At 40.0% G+C, this 23,853-nt stretch overlaps 5 protein-coding genes and 1 long non-coding RNA gene across 9 annotated transcripts; 4 read left to right on the forward strand and 2 right to left on the reverse strand.

Moving 5' to 3' along the window:
• Positions 1-382: 382 nt before the first annotated feature.
• On the reverse strand, positions 383-978 carry LOC133393227 (uncharacterized). The gene is made up of 2 exons (XM_061657067.1): positions 851-978; positions 383-778 (listed from the first exon to the last, which is right to left on the reverse strand). The coding sequence occupies exons 1-2, from the start codon at positions 858-860 to the stop codon at positions 417-419; spliced, it is 372 nt and encodes a 123-aa protein (XP_061513051.1). The 5' UTR covers positions 861-978; the 3' UTR covers positions 383-416.
• Positions 979-5,215: 4,237 nt separating this feature from the next.
• LOC133393225 (uncharacterized) lies at positions 5,216-11,354 on the forward strand. Its single transcript, XM_061657061.1, has 12 exons — positions 5,216-6,511; positions 6,871-6,948; positions 7,081-7,158; positions 7,299-7,355; positions 8,078-8,216; positions 8,281-8,436; positions 8,509-8,695; positions 8,775-9,178; positions 9,262-9,503; positions 9,594-10,180; positions 10,285-10,621; positions 10,882-11,354. Exons 1-12 carry the CDS (start codon positions 6,424-6,426, stop codon positions 11,241-11,243), a joined length of 2,715 nt encoding a protein of 904 aa, XP_061513045.1. The 5' UTR covers positions 5,216-6,423; the 3' UTR covers positions 11,244-11,354.
• Positions 11,355-12,459: 1,105 nt separating this feature from the next.
• Positions 12,460-13,797, forward strand: LOC133393226 (serine protease SP24D-like). Its single transcript, XM_061657066.1, has 4 exons — positions 12,460-12,982; positions 13,122-13,254; positions 13,319-13,474; positions 13,544-13,797. The coding sequence occupies exons 1-4, from the start codon at positions 12,889-12,891 to the stop codon at positions 13,737-13,739; spliced, it is 579 nt and encodes a 192-aa protein (XP_061513050.1). The 5' UTR covers positions 12,460-12,888; the 3' UTR covers positions 13,740-13,797.
• A 94-nt stretch (positions 13,798-13,891) lies between these two features.
• LOC133393168 (uncharacterized) lies at positions 13,892-14,860 on the forward strand. The gene is made up of 4 exons (XM_061656629.1): positions 13,892-14,216; positions 14,305-14,546; positions 14,627-14,744; positions 14,845-14,860. Exons 1-4 carry the CDS (start codon positions 13,912-13,914, stop codon positions 14,858-14,860), a joined length of 681 nt encoding a protein of 226 aa, XP_061512613.1. The 5' UTR covers positions 13,892-13,911.
• Positions 14,861-16,701: 1,841 nt separating this feature from the next.
• On the forward strand, positions 16,702-18,918 carry LOC1269454 (RNA-binding protein 45). Of its 4 annotated transcripts, none has more exons than XR_009766029.1 (4): positions 16,710-17,131; positions 17,198-17,676; positions 17,738-18,328; positions 18,419-18,918. XR_009766029.1 is itself a non-coding variant. In XM_061657063.1 (4 exons), exons 1-3 carry the CDS (start codon positions 16,848-16,850, stop codon positions 18,202-18,204), a joined length of 1,230 nt encoding a protein of 409 aa, XP_061513047.1. In that variant the 5' UTR covers positions 16,710-16,847; the 3' UTR covers positions 18,205-18,231; positions 18,419-18,918. The 4 variants fall into 4 exon arrangements, 3 of the variants coding, with proteins under 3 accessions (XP_061513048.1, XP_061513047.1, XP_061513046.1); XM_061657063.1 differs by having other exon boundaries at positions 17,738-18,231; XM_061657064.1 differs by having other exon boundaries at positions 16,702-17,131; positions 17,738-18,918.
• A 573-nt stretch (positions 18,919-19,491) lies between these two features.
• Positions 19,492-23,607, reverse strand: LOC133393229 (uncharacterized). Its single transcript, XR_009766030.1, has 3 exons — positions 23,205-23,607; positions 20,594-20,731; positions 19,492-20,516 (listed from the first exon to the last, which is right to left on the reverse strand). It is a non-coding gene; the product is annotated as an uncharacterized LOC133393229 (long non-coding RNA).
• Between the last annotated feature and the right edge of the window lie 246 nt (positions 23,608-23,853).

Raw genomic sequence — 23,853 nt, forward strand, 5'->3', positions numbered from 1 at the left:
TCTATGAGCGCTGTCGTCTAATGTCTAATGTAAAATGTATGAGCGATCTATACACCTATGCAACACAAAGGTAATACAGAATTGAATGGTTGAGGAATATATAGGCTACTTCCGAACAATTTTATATCTCACTGAAAGACTCTATTATACGCCTGGATAAAACTGCAACTCGCCTTCTCGTTCGTAGATTTTTTTATTATAATAACGGCCCTTTTGATGATTTTAGCTTGAATGCTTCAATATCGGTCAATGATAGTGATGTATTTACGATACTTCTTTGATGGATACGTTTAGCTTGAATAAATATCAAAAAGGGTGTAAGAAAATTACAATTCATTACAGCTGATTGAGTTTTTAGATCAGACAGATAAATAACACCGTGTAAGTTAACAAGTTAGAATGATTTATACTCTACTTTATTGCAACACTTTCGCGAACCACTCCACGTAGAATGCAACATGATGCACAATGTGTAATGGAAATCCATCAACACAGTCTCCATAGCTGTAGATGTTGACCAGAAACTCAGTAAAGCTCGCTTCTCCAGTTTTGTTATATTCTCGCCATATTATAGGATTTCCCGCTTTGAAGCGTCCGTAAGTGTTACGATCAAGATTGGTATACTTTTGCATTTTTAAGCATTCTTGATTAATGTATGCTATAAACGTTTCATGCTCCGTATGCATACAACCCATTCCAGGGATTGTAAACGAACGATTCAAACGCTTTTCACAGTCCGAATTGTACATCGGATGAATGGGGATAAGCACTCCAGAGGCTGTAGATGAAAAATGCGTTATCCAATCATCAATTATAATGACTGTACTGTAAACAACTTTTATTTACTCACCGCTATGCATAATGCCTTGATGTACTGGAGAGTGGGTTGTATTCTGCCACAAACACACTGGAAACAGATGGACGAAAGGATGGATAGCTTCCTTCAGCTTTATCACAGCGATATCATGCTCTCCAGTCGTTTCGTTGTACTTCGGATGCACGGTTGTAGCTTCGATCAGTCTAAATATGAGGTGGCTATTAGTCCATCCCTGTTCTCCAAGACGTACGATTGTGGGATTGCTAGATCGAAGCCGCAAACAAGAAGCAGCCGTAACCACTCCGCGAGTACTGATGAGATATCCGTAGCACTCGAATTTCATATCGGTTTCGGTTTCCCAACCTATCGCAACCTGAAGCATAGTGAAAAAAACAGTCAACATGACTTTTAATTATCCCCTAGGCCACTTCAAACGAACCTACCGTGTGTGAATATTGAAGCGACCTATCAGTTGCTATTTTTTCCATCCGTAACTTGCTGAGGCTTTTGTATCGTGATTCACACTCGCTAAATTCGACCTCTATTGCACTTGGCTGCATTTTCAACAGATTGGTTGGGCAGCAGACAACAGAGCTACTTTTGCAGAATATAACTCTTTTCTGGGCGTATTCTATATCAATTATTGAGGAGCAGTTGCCAATATGCACACATGTACCGTTCACCTCGTTGGAATAGCTACATTGAGATCCGTGTTCCAGATCTTCATCGTGGTACGACAACACATCAGCATTTGCAGGTTTATCTCGCAGACTCTTCGTTGGTAGAATAACTGACTCGAGCCATGACTTGTGGGATACAAAATTCAACGCTACTGCCGGTTTTCCAAATCCACAATCATTCCCGAAAATATTCATTCCTTTTAATCCTGGAGCTCCAATTGGTCCACCCAGTAAAAGATCACACGATCCCGGTACAATAAACTCGTCTACGCCGAAACAATAATGCTCGTTTTGAAATTCGCTAGATAGATTGCATTTCATGTTTTCGTATAATGATACATTGATTTCAACCGGCTCATAACGGATGTCTGCAAGACAAGAAATAAATAAAATATATTGTAAAATTGACAGTGACTTTGAACTCATTACCAGTCGTTTGTTTTTCGTCCTTGGCGTATGTTATTTTTGGAAGGATTCCAGTTGTAATTAATTCATTTGCATCCAATGGATGCATATCGTATTCTATACAATCCGGACGATGCAGGGAAGACCTGTTAAGTTTTAAAATGGCAATATTATTGTACAAAAGATTGCCTGTGTAGTTTTCATGCACAACAATTTCCTCGATACCGATCACCTCCGAGCCGTGCAATTTCACATGGGTAGGAGCAGTTCTGTAAATAAAGTATTTATTTTACTTCGTTATTGTACATTGTAGATATGAACAGTATAGAGAGGACTTTGCAGCTCTTTGAATAGCTAACATTTAACATTTAACAAAATCATTCATTAAAACATTGACCGCTGGCCTACCGTCACAGTTTTTCGAGCGAGCACGTAGCGTATGGCAAGAGAGTGATGAGAGCGTCAATGTTTCGTGCGACTTTTATCGCTCTTTTGTTTCATTGCGATAATTGGCGTATCGCATGTCGTTCTCGTTCTTCCTTTCCTCCCTCATTCGTTCCAAAGAAAATCACTGAGCGTCTGATACAATGCTGAGAGGTGAGCAAACCCGTCATACGCTTTCATTGGACGCGACGCTTACAGGGTTTACCTAGCCAATCCGGCATCGTCAAAGCGTTATCGGTCGCCGTAAATACTTTTTCGGGCAACATAAACCCTCAATTGGGCACTGTCATTTCTATTCGAGCCTTGTGAAGTATGAATCGGGCATAGTACAGAATGAAAGCGTCCTACTCTTGAAGGTGTCAAATCGGTCGCTCCGGTGTGTTTGATCCATGAAGCAGTTTAAAAATACGTATTTTGCATGTTGTTTAACTTATTATGTGTTATTTTAAAATGTTTACCTAATTAAATCACCAAATATATTGTATTAAAAAAATATATAAAACCAAATTGCATTGTACGGGGTTGAATTAAAAATTTAAAAAAGGATTTTGAATATTTTTTTATGTAATTAAACTTAAAAATAGTGAATTTTCTTACATATCGTTTAACTGATACTCGCAAAAAAGTATTATTTTACAGCTAGAAAGCAACAAAATATAAAGTAGGCCCAATTCATTCTGTACTTTGCCCGATTCATACTTCACAAGGCCCGAATAGAAATGACAGTGCCCAATTGAGGGTTTACGTCGCCCGAAAAAGTATTTACGGCGACCGATAACGTTTTGACGACGCCCGATTGGCTAGGTAAACCCTGTAACACTTTGGCCGCCGGTCTGACGTCACAGTTTTTCTGGTGAGCACGTAGCGCATGGCAAGAGAGCGATGAGAGCTACATTTTCTCGAGCGATTGTTTGCACTCTTTTGTTTCATTTTGATAAGCGGAGTAGCACATGTCGTTCTCGTTCTATCTTTCCTACCTTATTCGTTGTCAAGAGAATCATTGAGCGTGAGATACAAAGCTGAGTGGTTAGCAAAACCGTCATGCGAATTTATATGACGCGGCGCTTAAAGTGTTAAAGTGTTAAATCTTGTGAATTATTGGACTCATCTACTTACCCATATAATGTGACGCATTGAGCCGTCGTAAGGACGGCATCGGGCTCAGTAAGCAGACCAGAACATCTTTCGGGAGATGGCTGTTTCGGCCATATGAGTTGCACATTGTGAGGCCGTATGTCAAATATAGATGGTCCATATCTTTCACGATGATAGAAGTACCTACCAGCACAAGCCAGTGGCTCAAACATGGCGGCCGTCACTCGTTCTCCATGTTGTTGTAGCGTTTCAACAATCCAACTTCCAAACTTGGACACCTTTACGTACACACCTGGTTGAGAATTTCCACACGACAGACCAAACGATGTTACACCGACCAGAAACGGAACTTTATAGTCTCCAAAGATTAGTTTGTGCTGTAGCGGTCCTCCGGAATCTCCCTAGCATTATTTGTTATCATAATGTTAAGTTCGAAAGAAATCATCACTTGTAGTTCTTTATCGAAGACTTACCGGGCATGTGTCCATTACTTTATCCCAGGCACAGAGCTGGTGATCCATCAGACCATTTTTTACTGAAGCAACTTGACTATAATATGACTCACAATCTTTGTTTGCCATTAGCTTCAGCTCTGCTTTTATGAGAATATTTGTTTTGCCATATCCTGATTACAAAAAAAAGAATGAATTTTCACATAAAAGCGTCGCTAAGTCCTTAAGCAATGGCGTTAATACAGCATCATAATTTTGCTACGCAGTTTCTATATTATGAAGCATAAACTCACCAAATCCGCTAGTACCCCATCCAGCAGCCTCGACCTTTGAGAACGGTATATTGTCGTCCAACCATAAACACGTTGGCATAACTTCAAAATATATACTTAAATATGGACATTTGGCTAATTATTATAGGAAATTGTTTCCAAATTTTCACTAAGAAACTCACTTGACTTTTTCATTCAGCATCAACAGTGCAATGTCATAGAAAACCGAAGAAGTATTGTAGAGCGGATGACGTATTACGCGTATAATTGTTCGTTCCTGCACTAATGCATCCTCTCGATCGTCATAGAGATTCAAATCGCCTATTCGAATTACATCTGGTGAAAGTAAACTGTAAAAAAAATGCACATACACATTACATGAGGCTATGGGTTCCCCTTCGTGGATAAAGCTATCTTCGCGTTGATGGACTTGAGTCAAACGAGAGGCAAGGATTGTTTCTGATATTTACTAAGAGGAAAGACTTCCATTTGTGAACATTGTAATAATAATGCTACATTTGGTAAGCTCATAATAAGTGTTACTTGGCCGGCCTCGTACGACTTAACTACATGCCCCCCATGCGTTCAAGTCCCTGATGGACCGTGCCGCGATACATAAGACTACCTATCCTACTGTAATCAATAAGTCACTGAAAGTTAAATTCACTAGTGATACAGGCAAGCCTTAACCAACAACGGTTGTTGTGCCAAAGCAGAAATAAGTGAAACTCACGTATCTCGATCTTTAGTACAGTGTGCTGCTGTGAGAATGAAATTTGCCCATATCAGCGACCCTCCACAGTTCCAGTTGACTGTACCATCTGGTTTTGTCCAGCCAATAGCTGCAATTGCAGAAAAATCTCCAGGTTTACTGGGATTTCCAATTGCCGTAGCAGAAGATTTAGATGATGGTGGAAGGGTGTATCGTAAATTGCAATCTGCATGATACAAAGAAACAATCAATTAGTAATAATAGATCTGCTTCTTTTCAGCTGTGAATATGCCTTACCATCAATAGATGTTCTCTCATATGGCATAAAATATTCGCAGGAAACATCTGTACAACAAAGACAACGAACAATATCACTAACTACAGTAAACCTAGCAACAGCACTGATCCAACAATGTCACCAATCGTCAGCCAACACTTGCTATCAAAACTGAAAACCTACCGCAAGCGCATAACACGCAAAAAAATTTAACCAGTCGCACAACGTAGAGTATGCTCTTCATTTCAACAGATCACGAAGATAAATGACCTTCGTGGAAGACACCACAGCTTTATATGGATGACTTGGAAGCCTCCGAAATTCACGACACCAGAGGGGACCACGAAAACCAGTTTTATCATTTTATGAAGAATGCAACTACAAAATCAAAAAGAAATCGTATGAATATTCATGACAAATTTGGCAAAAAGCTGTTTTGCGGATACCTCTAAGGTTAGCTTTACACTTCAAATTTGTCTAGAATATATCGGTACCGCTGCAATCGAATGCTAGAAGTTTTTTTTCGGGATAGCTCACTAGCTCTTTAAACAGTCAACTGAAATCGAATCGAATAAGTATTGCTACCATGCATCCCTCTTTTAATGCAAGATTTGACCTGGTCGAAAAGGATTTCCACGGTCACAAATTGATAAGTTTTTTTTTATTTGTGTTTGAGAGGTTGTATTCCTCACAATTAACACCGTGAGAGATAGAATGGTAATACTATGACACAGATCTGAAGGTAAACCTTGTCACATTCTACTGTATGAGCTTAACTTGGCTACCCCATTGTACTGTGGAGCGATCCCTCAATATGTATCCCACGAATGCTGCACAACACCTAACACATCCGCTGATCTTCAAAAACCAACAAAGCAGGTTTGAAAGTGATATAACATATACCATTGATGAATAAAAAAGTCATATCAACATTCAAGAAACACCCACGCACATCACCGCATTCTAGCTTGTGCAGTGTTTCTCAAACCATCTCAATCATTATGTTAATAATATAAAAAAAGCATTATACAAATTTCAACACATATCCACGGTAGCCAATAATAATCTGTTTTTCGATGCTAGCCTCTACTGCATTCGACGAATAACTAAATATGTTGAATTGGAAAAAGAAGCTAACAAAGTTCAATTCAAGAGAAAAACCCTGCATTTTATGCATCTGCTTATCGGAAACGAGTTTGTGGTTCCTAGGGTGTTGGACATAGTGAGCTTTTGGCAGGTTTATCCCATTCGTGTTTCTGAAATCAACCTATGCAGATGGGTTGTGGTTTATTGGTGTTTTGGATCTTCGGATCGGTTGCGCTTTCGCATCGATTTGTACTCGTAAGAAGTGAGAATGGTAAGCAAAAAATGTAGCAAATAATAATGGATAACTGAACAGTTTTAAATAAGTTTATAGATGAAGATAATTTGGCTGCTTCTGTTGCTTGGAAAAAAAGAAGTTGTCTTCTCAATGTTTTCACTACAAACACAAAACATAAGGGATACTAGTGTTCTCTTTAAACTGCTCATTGCTAGTTTTATTATTTTTTCGTTAGTTCCATCTCTTCCTCGAATCGTACATAAACAAAACTATATTCCTATCCCGCAAAGGTAGCACACTGCATATGCGTCTCACAACATCTGACTGTTGTATTGAGTAACTAGTTGAGCTTAAATCATACTACTCTAGCAAATATTTTTATCACTCTCTTAAAGTTGAAGCTGATTATGACGGAGATCGGTTAAACGAAACAACCCAGTATCATGCCCTAGATGCGTTGTTGCTCGAATCAGGTATTTATTCCCAAACAAATAATATTATAGTACAGAAACAAACTTTTGGTGCATAGCCTTATAACCGGATCACTGCAACTAGTTGAGCTAAAACATACTACTCTAACAAATATTTTTATCACTCTTTTACAGTTGAAACTGATCTCAAAGAAGATCGGTTAAACGAAACAACCCAGTACCATGCCTTAGATGCGCTGTTGCTAGAAATTGGTATTTATTCTCCAAAACATAATAATCTCGACAATTCCTCTAACAATTCCTCCGTAACTCATCTCAACAGCAGGGGATGTAAAACTACTAGAAATCAATAAATACTGCTCCAACAGTTTTTCTTTTTCACTCTCTTACAGATGGATTCAACAAGATGGATTTCGACTCACCTACCCAAACAAAACTGATCACACCTGGTATGTATGTTAGGTTTAATTTTTGCTAGGACGTGCCGCTGTACAAACGTGCCGTAGTAAAATGTACCACAGGCAAAGTAGAAAGAAACAGAGGGAGACAAGAGTGAGACAGTGCTAAGCAAGCGACCAACAAAATGGGTATAAAAGGAGATGGATTTGGAATAAAGAATCAGAATTGTTTTGGCTGCAAGAGGAACGAGTGTCTGTGTTGAGCGTTTTTTACTTTTCGATTCTTAACATGTATTTATAACAAAAGATGCTTCTCCCCGATTATAGGGAATTATTTTACAGGGTTTCCCACGATTTATTGGTCAGTTCCCATGATTTTTTGGTGTGTTCCCACGATTTTTTGGTCGTATCCCATAAATTTTTGGTTCGTTCCCATAATTTATTGGTATTTTCCGATTGGATATCAATACAATTGGACCAAAAAATTCTGGGAAACGACCAAAAAATCGTGGGAACGCACCAAAAAAATATGGGAACCCACCAAAAATTGATGAGAACCAACCAATAAATCGTGGGAAACCCTGTACTGACTTCAATAGCCTCTACAGTACTAACAAACAATTTTCAACAGTCCGAGTTTCTTTTGAACAATCCTATTGATGTGGAGGTTTGTCTTTTTTTTCAATATAGCATTGGAAAATTTACTCAATATCAGTACTTAGGATCATTGCTTTGTACATTTCATTAAATAAGGTATTTATTTTATTTCATAGTCCCTTGCCCATTCAATGCTTCTGAGTGGGAATATCCCCACATAGTTTCGGTGGTTGACGTAGAAAAGCGTGAGGCATTGTGCATTGGATCCCTCATATGGGATGATTTTGTACTCACAGTGACGGAATGTATATCAAGGTATAACAAAGTGCTAACAGCTATTTTATAATTTATACTAAATTGCGTATTCTCTGTTGTGCAGCCGTCCCGTCGCTCGCTTACAAATAGCTATAAACAACCCGAATCAGGCGAGCTGCCTAATGCGTAAAATAGCACAAACGTTTACGCATCCTTACTACCCGCAGCGCAGACAAGCAATATTCAACATAGCATTAATTAAACTGGACAAAAGCGTCCCGTAAGTTCATTGAGGGATATCAGCCATTTTATATTTGGATTCTCTTCTAATCTGCATTTTATATCGTCACAGTGTAAAACTACATGTTATTCCCACATGCTTTTGGATGAACGACAAATTTCCAGTTGATGGGTCAACGGACATACTTGTTGTAGAAGGTGACATGAAGTCATCTCGTATCATGTCAAGTTATACGGGTCACTTGAACAAAACTGAGTACGTTACTCCATCCGCAAAGACAAAGCACAACAACTGCATGGTAAATTCATTTCAAAGATACTTTCCTTGTTGCTACCTCACAGATTGAGCTTATGACCATTTGTCTCATTTTTATTCAGCCCAAAAGATCAAAGCTTATTTTTGCGATGGTCAAACAGAAGGAAAAACATGTGCCTCACTTGGTTGCTGTCAGCTGTGAAACATCTGCCACGAAAACATTAATGTCCATCGCTACATTGTTACCCTGGATAACGGAAGTATTGCGACAGAATAGTACGAATGAATTTTTAGACGATGACATAAACTCATGCTCCAAACGCCACTATGACATACGTGATTATGATTTCAATGTTCCTAATGGCAATCCTATATTTGATTCATGCGAAGCGCATTTTGAAAAAAGCGACCATCAAGTGCGAATCATTCAAACAGATGATAAAGAGAACAACAACACCGTCTGTTACGGAGCTCTCGTTCAACGTAATGCTGTGGTCACTTTAGCGGAATGTGTCGTGAATCTTATGTAAGTAAAGCTTCGGATGTGTTAATGCAAGAGATTGTGTGAAATTACTGTGCTGATCACAATATGCTTTGTTGTATTTTCAGTGCCGATGAACTGAGAGTTGCGTTTTCCGATTTTTCCATGGATGTTCGAGACGTTGTTGTGCATCCAGAGTTTGGCGACGCTAGTGACATCTTTGTGAACAACATAGCGGTATTGATGCTCGAATATCCCGTGCCGTTTTTTTCTGTCTCTACGGGGTGGTACGAAGATACATTGGCCAGTGAAGAAATGTGGATCTCCGGAGAGTATAAGGAACGCATGTTTCTGAATTGTGATCCGTCCAGTGAGTAGTTTTGCTACGGTGGTTGAGTATTTGAAAACAACAACTAACAACAACTAATTCGCGAAACATTCTTCACACCCTCATGTGTAGGAAACGAGACATTTGAGTCTGCATCCGTTTACGCAACCGTGCTCCAAAACGCAGAATGTCTCGATAAACTACCTCAGCTTTCACGGCAAAATAATAACACACAGCATCTTTGTCTGGAAGTAAAGTCAGCCACTGCTTTGGACATTTGCAACATCAACAAAGGAGCTGCACTGGTCGTTTCGAACGAAACTTTCAATAACATTTACGGATTGAATTTACTGCAGCATGATTGTGATATGAGCAAACCAATAGTTGCGGTGCGTCTGAGTGCCCACCAGAGTTGGTTGAGGTCTGTTTTACAAACTTGGAGTATAAACATAAGACAGGACTTGCATCTTAACGACCGCTGCACGTATCCTGGAGGATTCGAGGGACAGTGCGCCGAAAAGCAAGACTGTCCCGGCGCTGATGAGCGTATCCCGCCGTCCCTACCGCCTATGTTCTGCAGCAATCGATCGGTTATTTGCTGCCCAGATAAAGTGCAGCCAAAGCTAAATGCAATTGAAACGGAGTTCAATGAATGTGAAAACCGATATCGTCATCTAAGACAGTCGCTTGTCGCCCAATCCTTTCAGTCACCTCATCTGGTATGTAGTATGAAAACTAGACATTTCAATCATCATTATTTCAATATCTGTATTTAGCGAAATCTTATCATTTCTTTAATTTGCTCCACCTTCCTCATTTAAAGGTCGAGCTTGGATGGGAATATGATCGTTTTAAGCTTTTCGATTGTCTTGGTTACCTGATCAGCAGCCGGGGAGTTGTAACATCGGCATCTTGTGTGAAAGCGAAATTTGCTTATCCAAACATCGTGCGTAACGTACACCCTACTGATAGGATTGTTGTACCGATAGAATCCGTACACATTCATCCAGAATATAACGAAACGGGTGAAGCGCATGATATTGCTCTGATAAAACTTTCGACGGAAGACTACATGACGGTGAATTTATTCCCAGTTTGCCTATGGCAGAGCTTCAATGAGCAATTCCAGCGACAAGGTCATTTGCTTGCTGTCTTAAAAGGTAAGTAATGTAGCTTTGCAAAAATAATTCAAGATACAGCTAGTTCGTATAGTTATCACATAGGCTATTTTGCTCATAATATGCACTCATCTCATCTGCGTGAGTAAAGGTTCATTTTGTAAGTGAGTGAAAATGACCAGTGAAATATTTGTCATTTGAACTGAATTTATCAATTCTTTGTGCAACTAAAAATGTCATCAACACCACACAATGTATCAAAAGCTACTAACTGCTAATATTTTATTTTTGCATCTTCATAGAACATGAATGCCGGCTCAAGCCAATGAGTCAACAGGAATGCAATGTGATATCGAAATACCCGACAGTGGAGTCTGAACTGTGTCCCTATGATCCGTTTGTGCGCTCCTGTTCGTTGTACTATATTCCTGCATTGAAACATTCTGCTGTAAAGTGTAAGTTTGCCGAAGATGATAGTAAGCTCTGTGGTAGCTGTATAAACCCTGGTACTCCTATTATACTGAAAAACTTACTGGACGTCGAAGATATTCCCGTAACTTACTTGTATGGCATACACGGAGCTAGAGAATGTGACACAAAGGATATTCGCTTCATTCTTCGTACCGCATATTACATCGATTGGTTTGCAAAAGTGCTGAAGTAAGTTGTACAGAGTAAAAATCTTCAACTGTATGAGCGCATTGAACAACAATCACAGTGACTCATGTATGATAGAATATCCTATGGAGCGAATAAACCTAGAAAGGAAAAAAAACCTGGCTTAAACACAATTTTTGTAAAACTATCTCACTAAACACTCATACTCATGTCAACACAATCGCAAAAAAATATATCCTTCAAAGCTACTGGGGGTTTTTGGTCACATTGAAAAACAAAAGACCATATCTGATGATTAAATATGTGTTTCAATACCAAAACCAAAAGTGATTTCCATATTATTTAGAGTTACCATAAATGTGTGAAGATCGTAAATGTGTGAAGATCGTAAATGTGTGATGCAACCAACAACATCAATTCCAAATCGCGGAATAAATTTCAATATGATTGAATGATTTTCAAATTTTGATTAGAACTATTTTTATCACAGATGACAAAATTCTATTTTAAATATTAACCTTTAAACTCCATTCAACATTGTGCATTATATTCCAATGCAACAGCTTGTAAAATTGCATGCTTCTAGTATCAATACCATAATCAACATCACAAGGCCAGTAGATCTGGATGGCTAGAGCATTTTATTAGGATGCTGGACTCAATACCCCACCAATAAGATCGTCAGCGATACCCTGTTCGGCACTAGATGCGTGTCAGAGTACGTCGGGCGAAGCAAGGCCTTTTGAAGATCGGATGTCTACATAGATGGGTGGTTGCAACCAGGGACCGGAAATGGGATCTTCTGTTCGTTGATCGAGGAAATATCGCTTCAAACAGTGAAACAACTGGTACCGACTCACCGACTCGACCAAGTTTGTGTATTCAAGACAGTCCGGGAAAGGGACAAAGCCGCATCCAACAATGATCATCAAGTATCGTGCCATCTGGATTGTCAGTGGTATTGTCTCACTTCTGCTGTTATGCCTGCAGCACCTCGATCCATTCCTCCTGTCGGGCTAAGCTGCTTATGTTTTATTTGGCTTTGCGGGTTTTGTTTGTTTTAATCAAAACTGGTTCTATGAGGAGAGGTTGCAATGAATTGCCAAGGTTTAGGAGATTTTAACAATGAACGCCGTGAGCGATGGCATGATAGTGCCATGAAACAGGTCTTACGGTGAGCTTTGTCTTTTTCCGCTCTATGGATCAAACTTTTTGCTGCATTCTGCAAACCGAATTTGAATGTCTCGCATTATGAACCGGTTCGCAAAAAGGCGCAAATCTCCAAAAGCTTAAAAAGCAAGTTTTAAAACACAAAACTCGATTGTTGAATAATAAATTGATATCAAACAATTAACACTCCAGCACATCACCGCCATGCCATGCTAGTTCTGGCAGTGTTTCTCAAGCCTTTTCGCCTGCTGACTTCAATAAAACATCCATGTATAATACATTCATCACAATTTCTATTCCAACCTGAAATGATTGAACATTGGGTCCTAGGAAGAACATTAGACAAAAACAACTAAAAAACAGAATCGGAAAATGAAATTGACGATGTATAATATACGAAAAGAACCCTGTATGTTACGCATCTGCTTAACGGAAACAAGTTTTCTGGCTCATAAGGTGTTGAACATAGTTAGTTTTTGGCAAATTTGTCCCATTCGTGTTTCTGAGATCAACCTGTGCAGATGGGTTCTGGTTTGTTGGTGTTTTGGATCTTCGGATCAGTGGCACTTTCGCATCGATTTGTGTTCGCAAAGTGTTTTCAAGGCGAGCTAAAAGGTCAGTGAATACAGTGTTCAATTGTGGTTTGGATATATTTGTTCTGAAAAAAAAAATTCAATTTTTATGCTTTGAGTATTATACCTTGTTAGCCACTAAATGATTCTTATATTGAATGCTGTTTTAATTTACTTTTTAGATGACTTTCCATCCTCTGTTTCTCAGTGGCAATATCCCCACCTAGTTTTTATAACTAATCGATATTCCTTATCGTGCATTGGATCCCTCATATGGGATGATTTTGTGCTCACAGTTGCGGAATGTATAACAAGGTACGAAAAACAACGTCTATATGCATGATAATTTAAACTAAATTGAGTATTCTATTTTGTGCAGCCATTCCATCGCTGGTTTAGAAATAGCAATAAACAGTCTGGATCAGGAGAGCTGCCTAACACGTAAAATTGCACAAACGTTTACGCATCCTTACTACCCCCAGCGCAACCAGGCAATATACAACATAGCATTAATAAAGCTGGACAAAAGCGTCCCGTAAGGTCATTCAGGAGTGGTATCATCGGTTTCGCCTCTAACACTTTTTTACAATTTTTATTATAACAGCACAAGTCTAGGCGCAATACCTGCATGTTTATGGAAGGAGAATGAATTGCCAGTTGATCAGTCAGCGCACGCTGTTGTATCCACGGGACTGGGAAGAAAGTTAGACTCATACTTTTATACATTTGATCACTTTAACAAAACTGAGTACGTTACTCCAACCGCGAAGACAAAACACAACAACTGCAAGGTAAGTTGATTTAAAAGATGCTTTCATATATGTTTCCTCACAGATTGAGCTTATGACCATTTGTCTCATTTTTATTCAGCCCAAAAGATCAAAGTTTATTTTTGCGATGGTCAAACAGAAGGAAAAACATGTGCCTCACTTGGTTGCTGTCAGCTGTGAAACATCTGCCACGAAAACATTGATGCCCATCGCTACACTGTTACCCTGGATAACGGAAGTATTGCGACAGAACAGTACGAAACAATATTTCGAATTCATCGAACTAGATTCATGCCCCGATAACCACTATGACATACGTGCTTATGATTTCAATGTTCCTAATGGCAATCCTATATTTGACCCATGCGAAGCGCATTTTGAAAAAAGCGACCATCAAGTACGAATCGTTCAAACAGATGATAACGAGAACAACAACATCGTCTGTTACGGAGCTCTCGTTCAACGTAATGCTGTGGTCACTTTAGCGGAATGCGTCGTGAATCTTAGGTAAATATACTAAAGCTTCGGATGTGTTAATGTAAGAGATCGTGTGAAATTATTGTGCTGATCACAATATGCTTTGTTGTATTTTCAGCGCCGATGAACTGAGAGTTGCGTTTTCCGATTTTTCCATGAATGTTCGAGACGTTGTTGTGCATCCTGAGTTTGGCGACGCTAGTGACATCTTCGTTAACAACATAGCGGTGTTGATGCTGGAATATCCCGTGCCGTTCTTTTCTGTCTCTACGGGGTGGTACGAAGATACATTGGCCAGTGAAGAAATGTGGATCTCCGGAGAGTATAAGGAACGCATGCTTCCGAATTGTGATCCATCCAGTGAGTAGTTTTGCTACGGCGGTAGAGCATTAGAAAACAACAACTAATTGCCGAAACAATCTTCACACCCTCATGTGTAGGAAACGAGACATTTGAGTCTGCATCCGTTTACGCAACCGTGCTCCAAAACGCAGAATGTTTCGATAAACTACATTCACGGCACAACAATAACACACAGCATCTTTGTCTGGAAGTAAAGTCAGCCACGGCTTTGGACACTTGCATCATCAACAAAGGAGCTGCACTGGTCGTTTCGAACGAAACTTTCAATAATATTTACGGATTGAATTTACTGCAGCATGACTGTAATATGAGCAAACCAATAGTTGCGGTGCGTCTGAGTGCACACCAAAGATGGTTGAGGTCTGTTTTGCAACCTCGTATCATAAAATTAAGACAGGATTTGCATTATCACGACAGCTGCGTGTATCCTGGAGGAGTCGACGGATACTGTGACGAAGAAATACGCTGTGATGACGCTGATGAGCTTATTCCACCGTTTCAAACGCGTATTTACTGCAACCATCGAGAGCTTATCTGTTGCCCTCGTCGGGTTGCCATCTTCGAGCCAATTCAGCCAAATGCTATCGAAACTGAGCTCAACGAATGTGAAGACCGATATCGTTTCCTCAGAAAATCACACGTTTATGCCAAAACGAACAAAACTTTCCAGTCACCCCATTTGGTATGTAGTACGAGCACCAGAAATGCATGCTGAAAATATTTAAATAATCATATGACCATTTTTTTTTAAATTTGCACTACTAATTTCAGGTGGTGCTTGGATGGGAATATGATCGTTTTAAGCTTTTCGATTGTCTTGGTTACCTGATCAGCAGTCGGGGAGTTGTAACATCGGCCTCTTGTGTGAAAGCGAAATTTGCATATCCAAACACCGTGCGCAACGTACACCCTACTGATAGGATTGTTGTACCGATAGCATCCGTACACATATATACAGAATACAACGAAACGGATCGTTCACATGATATTGCTCTGATAAAGCTGTCGAGGGAAGACTACATAACGGTGAACCTATTTCCGGTTTGCCTATGGCAGAGCCGCTTCAATGAACAACTCCAGCAAGGTAGTTTGTTTGCTGTCTTAAAAGGTAAGTAATGCAGCATTGCAAAAATAATTGAGGTTTGGTTTGCTTCTCATTTCCATGGTGAAATCTGCGAACAGCTGAATCGATCGGTTCTTTGAACAACTGTTAATGTAACCAACGCTTCACAATGTATCAAAAGCTCATTGCTGATAATTTTATTATTTTGGCAAACTTTGCAGAACATGAGTGCCGTTTTCATTCATTGAGTCAACAGGAATGCAAAGTGATATCGAAGTATCCGACAGTGGAATCTGAAATGTGCATCTATGATCCATTTACACGATCCTGTTCGTTGTACTATATTCCTGCATTGAAACATTCTGCTGTAAAGTGTAAACTTGCCGAAGATGATGGTGAAAGCTGCAGTAGCTGTATAAACCCTGGTACTCCTATTATACTAAAAGGCATACTGGACGACGAAATCATTCCTGTAAATTACTTGTTTGGTATACATGGAGACAGAGAATGTGACGCAAAAGAAATTCACTTCATTTTTCGTATAGAAGCTTACATCTATTGGTTTGTAAAAGTACTCAATTAATTATTTGAAGCAATAGCGTAGTGAGAGGTACTGAATATGTTTAAACAAAGCTATTGAACTTTGTATGATACGTAGTATCATACAATGAATCGCGCTCCAGCAAACCATAAGATTCTTTATGCTTCCTCAACAAACAGCAAAACAAGCAATAAATAAGCCTTCCAGCAATCAGAACCTCACATCAAAACGAAATAAATTTTCGTTCTTCTGCGTGAGTTTTGAATAAAGGGAGAATTTCAGAATATGAGAGAAATATTTTTAAACAAAAAATTAGTTCAAAACTACCAATAGACACCATATTTCTGAATAGAAACAATTATTACCAACCTCACTTTTGCTGGAAATTTTCGTTTCATTTGAATAGCGGTCGATTTCACGCACACGAATTATCGGCCTGTGGATAATGCATGTTTTACTATATTGTCCTTTCAATAGAATGATATTTACCCATAGTGCGTTCCAGCTTCAAGCCAGGCAGTCAGCTGATTTTGACATTTGTCGTCCACAAGAACCAGTTTGTTTACAGTCGCTGCTGCCGCTGGTGACGACTACAATTTAGGAAAGTTTACTGTATGTTCTGTGTGCTTTTACTAAGTTAAATACCGTGTTGTCCGATTGTCCATCCAGTGTCGGTACAAGTAGGGATAACACCATGTCGGATGTGAACCGCGCGAAAGAAATCTCCGAGGAACCGCCAATGTCCAGGCTGTTCGTGATTTGCGGCAAGCAAATCACGAAGGAGCAGCTAATAAAACACTTCGAACCGGACGGCACAATCGAAGAGTGTGTTGTGATAACGGATCGCAAGACCGGTCAGGGCAAGGGGGTCGCCTACGTAAAGTTCACCAAAACGTCGTCTGCTGCCCGTGGGCTGAGAAAGAATGGCACTGTTGTGGAGGGTGATACGCGACCAATTAAAGTGATGATATCCGCAAGGTAAGTCCGTGACTAGAAGACAACAGACTTTCTTCGACAGTGTGGTAATATGGTTCATATTTCCAGCTACAACCGTGACAAGAACAGCGATACGTCGGCGGACGTGAATGAAAACCAATTTCTGCGCCTGTTTGCAATCGTGCCGAGCAACCGTACGGAGGAACAGCTGAAGGAAGAGTTTGGCACGCACGGGACGGTAACGCAAGTACGCCTAGTGCCGGACAAAAAGAACGACAAACAGTGTGCGGCGTACATAAAGTTTCCCACCTTCCTTGAGACGGCCCTGGCCATCGAGAACTGCAACCCTCAGTACAAAGCAAAATTTTGTGTACCGCGCAGCAAGCTACAGCAGGAGCGGGAACAGAAGGGGCATCTGTCACCGGACCCGTTCAACCGGAAGCGTGCCCATTCGCCCGATCGGCTGTCGACGGTTCGGGGTGACACGAAGCTGGTCGTGATCTGTAGCAACCAGCTCAATCAGGACCGATTGTGGCGCCTGTTTGACATATGCCCTGGGATGAAGTACTGCAGCATTATCACAGCTAGTAAGATTTGCTAATGATTTGCTTGATGCATAAATAATTCTAGTGTTGTTATATCTTACAGGTGAGATCAATATAACAGCAGCAGTCGTGTATTCAAGCCGGCAGGAAGCACAGCGGGCGGTCGATAAAATCCACGGCCTAGAGTATCCGCTCGGCGAACGGATCATCGTGCGGTTCGAGGAGGAGCTGAAGGAGGAACTCATCACGAAGGATACACTGACACAGTTTGGACCGCCGAAGCCGCTCGTGCCGGACGCGGTGCAGTTTGTGAAGAAAGCGTTCTTCATCTGCATGCCCGAGGCCGTGTCGGTGAAGCTGCTGACGGATGCGTTTTGCCGGTTCGGTGATCTGATCAAGGTGTATCTCGTGCCGGGCAAACGGCACGGCTATGCGGAGTTTGCGAGCGATGTTGCAGCCAACCGTGCCATTCAGCAGCTGCACGGTATGCAGCTGGGCGATTGCCGGCTAAAGGTGCTGGAGTGTGCCGAGTACACGGGGGACCAGAAACGGAACCGGATGGAGCACTAAACTCACCGAACATCAACTATCCGGCGGGTGAGTTGCTGCGGTAGTCATGATTTTTTGGCGTTCTGTTTGCTTTTCTGTTTCCTTTTCCGTTCTTTTGCAGATGTGTTGCGTCTTGTGGAGTAGTGTACGTGGAGCGGACGGCAAACGCGATTGTTCTACTGTTGGCCGCATCAAAGAGCTGTTGCCATAACTAATTGAAGCTATTTGTTTGCAGGTATGTACTCATGACGTTTGAAATCCCTGTAATGGTACTGTAAGCGAATGTACAACTGACTACAACGAAATACTGCATTGGAAGAAGGAATAATAGGAAGTAAATAGTATGTTTGAAATAAGAACTATGAATGACTTCTGGATGTATTGCTGTAACCTATTCTCTGAAGTACTGTTTTATAGTTGTTAAAAAACATCGAATCTCAAATACTAAAAGAAATGCTAGAACGTAGGAAATTAAAATTTAATTAACCTTTAACAAACAATTTCTTAAGCAATTTGTACAATTCAAACGGGAGAAACTATGGAATGGAAGAATCAACTTGAAATGTTGTAATAACCGGTACACTTGCACAACTCAAACATTGTAGAAATTTGACTTTGATGGAATACTGTAATAATTATTAACACTAGTAAGTACTTCAACACAGTCGACTCCTTTAACATTCGTGCCTAACTAACGAACATGGAATAAACCTGAGAACTTGACTGTTGTATAAATCAATTGTTTATTGTATGATATGTAGAAAATGAGAAAAAAAGCTTCAGATTGATGAATATTCAGTTTCTTTAATGTTCAACTATGTCCCAGATGACTTAAATAATTCAACAAAAGATTAAGTAAGTTTTTTTTGTCTGCAAAATCAAGATAACCGTTCGGTACAGAGGTGTAACAGCAACTGATGTGTTCGGTTTGCGAATGTGGCCTCTTTTGTAACTATCAGAAGGCACTGCGCATGTCCGGCAGTCAATGTAATGTTTTCACTGCATATCACTGCATATGTCCTGTATAAAATACCTGTTAAGTTGTTACTTACCTGTTTTATTATTACAACAATCAATGCCAATTTTAAATAGTAGGTAATATTTTGTCGAAATATTCAACTTTTCTTTTAATTCAAGATGATGAATTTGATGGCGTTTGATTAACAATTATTTACAAAACTACAGATATTTCATTAGAATTGGAACCAGGTTTGCATATCAAAATATAAATTTAAGTTACCATAATCCCTTTTGGTGCCTGTAACACAAAACATAAAATTAAAGTACGAATTAATTGACGCCGTGTGCTGAAATGTGGATGAGATTGTTTTTATGTTTATTTCGCTGTTATTTCACTGTTGTTACTTGACGATAATATTTGCTGATACACTATACTGCACCGCGCTATTAGACCTCGATTTAGAGCTGAGTAATCAGTTACACTGGATTGACGAGCTTGATTGCAAAAACGAAAGCTTACTGGGCTCTATTCATATGCAAGACTGCTGTAAGATTACCATTTAAAGGGAAGAACTACCGGTTTGCTAATACCTAATTCTGCTCCTGGATGCTAGAATAAAGCTGTACGACAAAGTAGTTTACACCGACGAGTATTGTGACCTAAACTGATCAACTATGCACCAAAAAGATAGCAAAAACTTAAAAGCAAAACATCGCACTAGCGATCATTTGTGTGCTCGAAAAGGGTAGCTATTTACTGTCTTACAAACCTCCTGCCAAATCGTAGCTGTGTGATGTCGATACATTACCCCCTGGACTATATTAAAATTGCTTTTATTTCTGTGAGTGAAGTTTGCGTGTGAATTGCACGTTGCAATAGGTTTGCAATAGGTTGCTTGCAGTATTTAGATATGATCCCGACCATCATCGGGAGGATGTTTGCAGAAACAGTCCGGTGGACAGGCGATCGGTACGGTCTCTGTTGGACAGTACGTGCATCGCTGATGGTGATGGTAATCCTCGCTGATAGGAAAGAATCAAAAACCGAGAAGAGATTTTAATTCATCATCAAATTTGATCGACACAAAACGGAAAGGATTCACCAAGTTAATTGCAATATCGAATGAACTGGTGCAAATCCTTTCGTGTGTAATTAGGCATTAAAATTCACGATTGTTGTCACATTTTGTCACACTTTTGTCACTTGGTATGTAATATGTAATTATGTTTATTAAAAAAAACAAGATCAATTTCGTTATCAAACCCAAACTGCAGCAAGAAATGCTGTCAAATGTCGATGCTTCCCAGGGGATGCTTCCCAGGGGATTCGCTCCCGGCGTTACGCTCCTGTTGCTTGGCTGCGTTAATTGGTGCTGAATAATTGATGAAATTAATTATACATTTATATCAATTCGACAATTCAATTTTAAGCTCCGCTGTCGGTCATTACCGTGGAGAAGAAGTAAGAGTAACCACCGATCTTGCGACGGCTGCTTCTTAAGCAAATGATGATTCGGATAATGATGAGTTCGTAGTGAAATAATTGCTCCTACAGCAAAGCAACTGCCGTCTGCCAAGTTCTACAAGCCTGAGAAAAGAATGGAAAAGGAAGAAACAAAATTAAGTACCTTAAATACTTCCACCTTTCCGACAACTGCTAAGCCGGCGTGTGTGTGGCGAGAGGTGGATTTGTTTAGCGGCACTCGTAGTAAACAAACTATCTCTCGGGGTGCTTCAACTTCCCCTGCTTTGCAAACAGCAAATGATGAAGGCGTTACGCACTAGGAAGGAGCGTTAAATGTAGCGTAAATCCGACGGTTTTGAATGCTATTCACGACAAGTAAAAAAGGGGTTTTCTTTCGACACTAAGGAGCCTACCGGTGGAACGTTCAAAAGGGCAGACTGCGCGTCGTAAAGTTGGTAACACTTCATAGCCTTTCCAGATGAAGGGTGTAATTGAATCGTTAAAGCTGGCACACTCACTCAACGGGGAGGGTGTGTCAGCTTCTACCCCGGTCCTGACCGGCACGGCATTTGTTTGGTTTTGATTGCTTCGAAGGATTGTATCGTTGTTATCGGCTTAGTTGTGATACATATCTTGAAATGGAAGGGAAGGTAACGAGGTGCAATTATGACCGAGAATATTTTTTGCTAGCTGTGATGATGTGTTTTCGGAGGCCAAGATGTTGTGGAATTGATAACTTTTTCGGTAGGTTTTTTTATGAGAAGATTTGTTAGAGTGGTTTGGAGGTTGAATATTATAGTATTTTGGAAATTCATGAATATAACGGATGATCCTCACTTGATGTGTGATCAATTATAGGCTTCTTTATGGAGATGAAAAGCATTTCCTTCTGCCACTTACTGTGTCATTTACTTTACTCTTACTAACAGTCCTGGATATGGAAAGATAACTACTACGAAGTCTGTAAACTGTTTCTTGGTTTAAATGCCGTGAAGCCACTTTGCCACCTTCTTAAAGGCCTCAATGTAAGATGGGTAAATTGTGTAACTACTAGTTAATTCAGTGTGAATACATCACGTTGTCATGTAAGGCCACAAATAAGTTCTGAGGATATTGGTCACGAATTGGACACTACCTTCCTATGAAACGCGATTGCAGTTATTCAATCTTCATTCGTAAAGCTTTCGCCGCCAAGCGTTGCAGGCATGTTTCATTGGTGGCTTATTACTTTCTACTACTGATGCTCCTGATTTACTCTCGTCCATCTCGCTGTATGTTTCCTCATGTTCTCTTCGTCCACGTGATCCTCTATCAATTGAAACACGTCATACTCTTTATACTTTCAATGATCCTCTTCTATCTTGTTTCAGGTTGTTTAACCACTATCTCTTTGATTACGACTCCTCTTTTAACACTTTCCGTAACCGTCTTCCTTCTTCTAATGTTCTTTAATTTTTCTTCTTAGTTCTCTATTTTCTAATTTCTCTATGTTTATGATAGTTTCTACGCTCTACCTGTGTTTTTTTTCTTTTGTGTTTTGCTAGGCCAGGACTAGTTTAGTTAGGCTTTTTTTCATGAATGATTTTGTTTATTTGTTAGTGTTAGAAACTGCCTCTCCAACTCGGAAAAAATTAACAAAATTAATTTATTAGGTTGGCAATATAGGCGGTTGGCGCCAAAAAATTAGTTTACTGTTATTCTCTTTTATCGCTTATTCACTCTTGGATATTTGCTTGCTATTGCCCTGTTTATGTGGTTTCCTTGCCTTTTTAACTCTTTGTGCATGCACAAAATATTGCCTTGACTGACAGTCCGTGGGAGCCTTATAACAGTTTCCAACAGTTAGTGTTTAACTAGTTTAAGCCTGTTTCATTTAGCCTTAATGGCGGATATTGGATTAAATAAATGAAATGAAATGGATGATTTTTAACAGATTTCAACAAGGTTCGGGTCCTGGAGCTGGCCTTCTAGATGTTTTTTTAAAGGTCTCTGTATCTCTATAGTTTTTCAACATTAAGAATGATAGAACGAATGCTCATGATGTGAGTGCTTAAAGGTTTCACCAAGTAAAGTAATGGGTTTTTCTAAAAAATAGCTTTACTTCCTACCTTAAAAAATACTTTTTTTTGTTTCAGACTAATCTGATTGCTTCGGGGTGGATTCTGGGGTCAAATATCGTATGAGACAGGTCCAACTTACACAAGACTGAACAAGGACATTGCTTATTTATTAGATAGTGACTTCTCCAAAAATGGGAAGAAAACAACTGTGAATCTGTGAACAGTTTCTGTGTATGTCTCTTTTAGAAATGAGACCTAAACATGTTCTTTAACTTGAAAAAGATACTTCCATCCAATATTCTTCATAGTTTAAATCCGGTTAGAACATCTATACTCTTCTACACTTTTCTATTGTATGAGATGCAAATATTTTCCATTTCAAACTGATTTTAGTATTCGACATGGCATTTCAACCTGTTGCACATTCCACATTCCACAAAATACGGCTCACTCTTTGTTTATAGAACCTCATCACCAGTACATGATCAGGAATCGAACGACATTGGTACAATTTAGAAATTCTATTCAACACTCACCAACGGACACTTTCACTTCCAACTGGAAACAGCTCATCATCAACATCATCACTGGCATTCAGTCAGAAGCAGCATTTGTTTGTTGCAAATGCGAATCGTAAGGCCAATCGCCCAAGAACACTTTCACATTGTAAACGCCACAATAGTGGCCACTTCAATGCACATCACACATCTACACGGCACTGTGCTAGCATACCGATCAAGAACGACAGTCTCTTGAATATTTGAACGATCCTTACGCGGATGCGTGTCATCTGTGGTACGGCACACGTCGGCGATGGTAGTGTCTAATGCCGACGGCTTTAGTAGCTGTGTGAGCCGCGCTAGTCGAAAATGTGCCTGGCGCCAAGCCAGGCCGGGCCGACACGCAACAGATCGACCAGCGTGACGGAGATAATGGGAAATTGCTTCACAATTTAGCAAACTCCTGCAGGGGGCATTGGAGTGTGTGGGAGCTCGTCCTCGGGGGAACAATAATCACTGAAGCGACATAATTGCTGGCAGTGGCAGGAATGTGAAGCACTGCTGCGCGCACGCCTAAATGTTACGTGAAGGAATGGCTTCCGCGTCTCGGCCGCTGATTGGTCGATCTACGGTTCGGAGGGGCGTGATTGTACGGCTACTAGCTTGCTACTACAAAATTCAATTA

Source organism: Anopheles gambiae, chromosome 3 (assembly GCF_943734735.2).
Source record: "Anopheles gambiae chromosome 3, idAnoGambNW_F1_1, whole genome shotgun sequence".
NCBI classification, from domain to species: domain Eukaryota; kingdom Metazoa; phylum Arthropoda; class Insecta; order Diptera; family Culicidae; genus Anopheles; species Anopheles gambiae.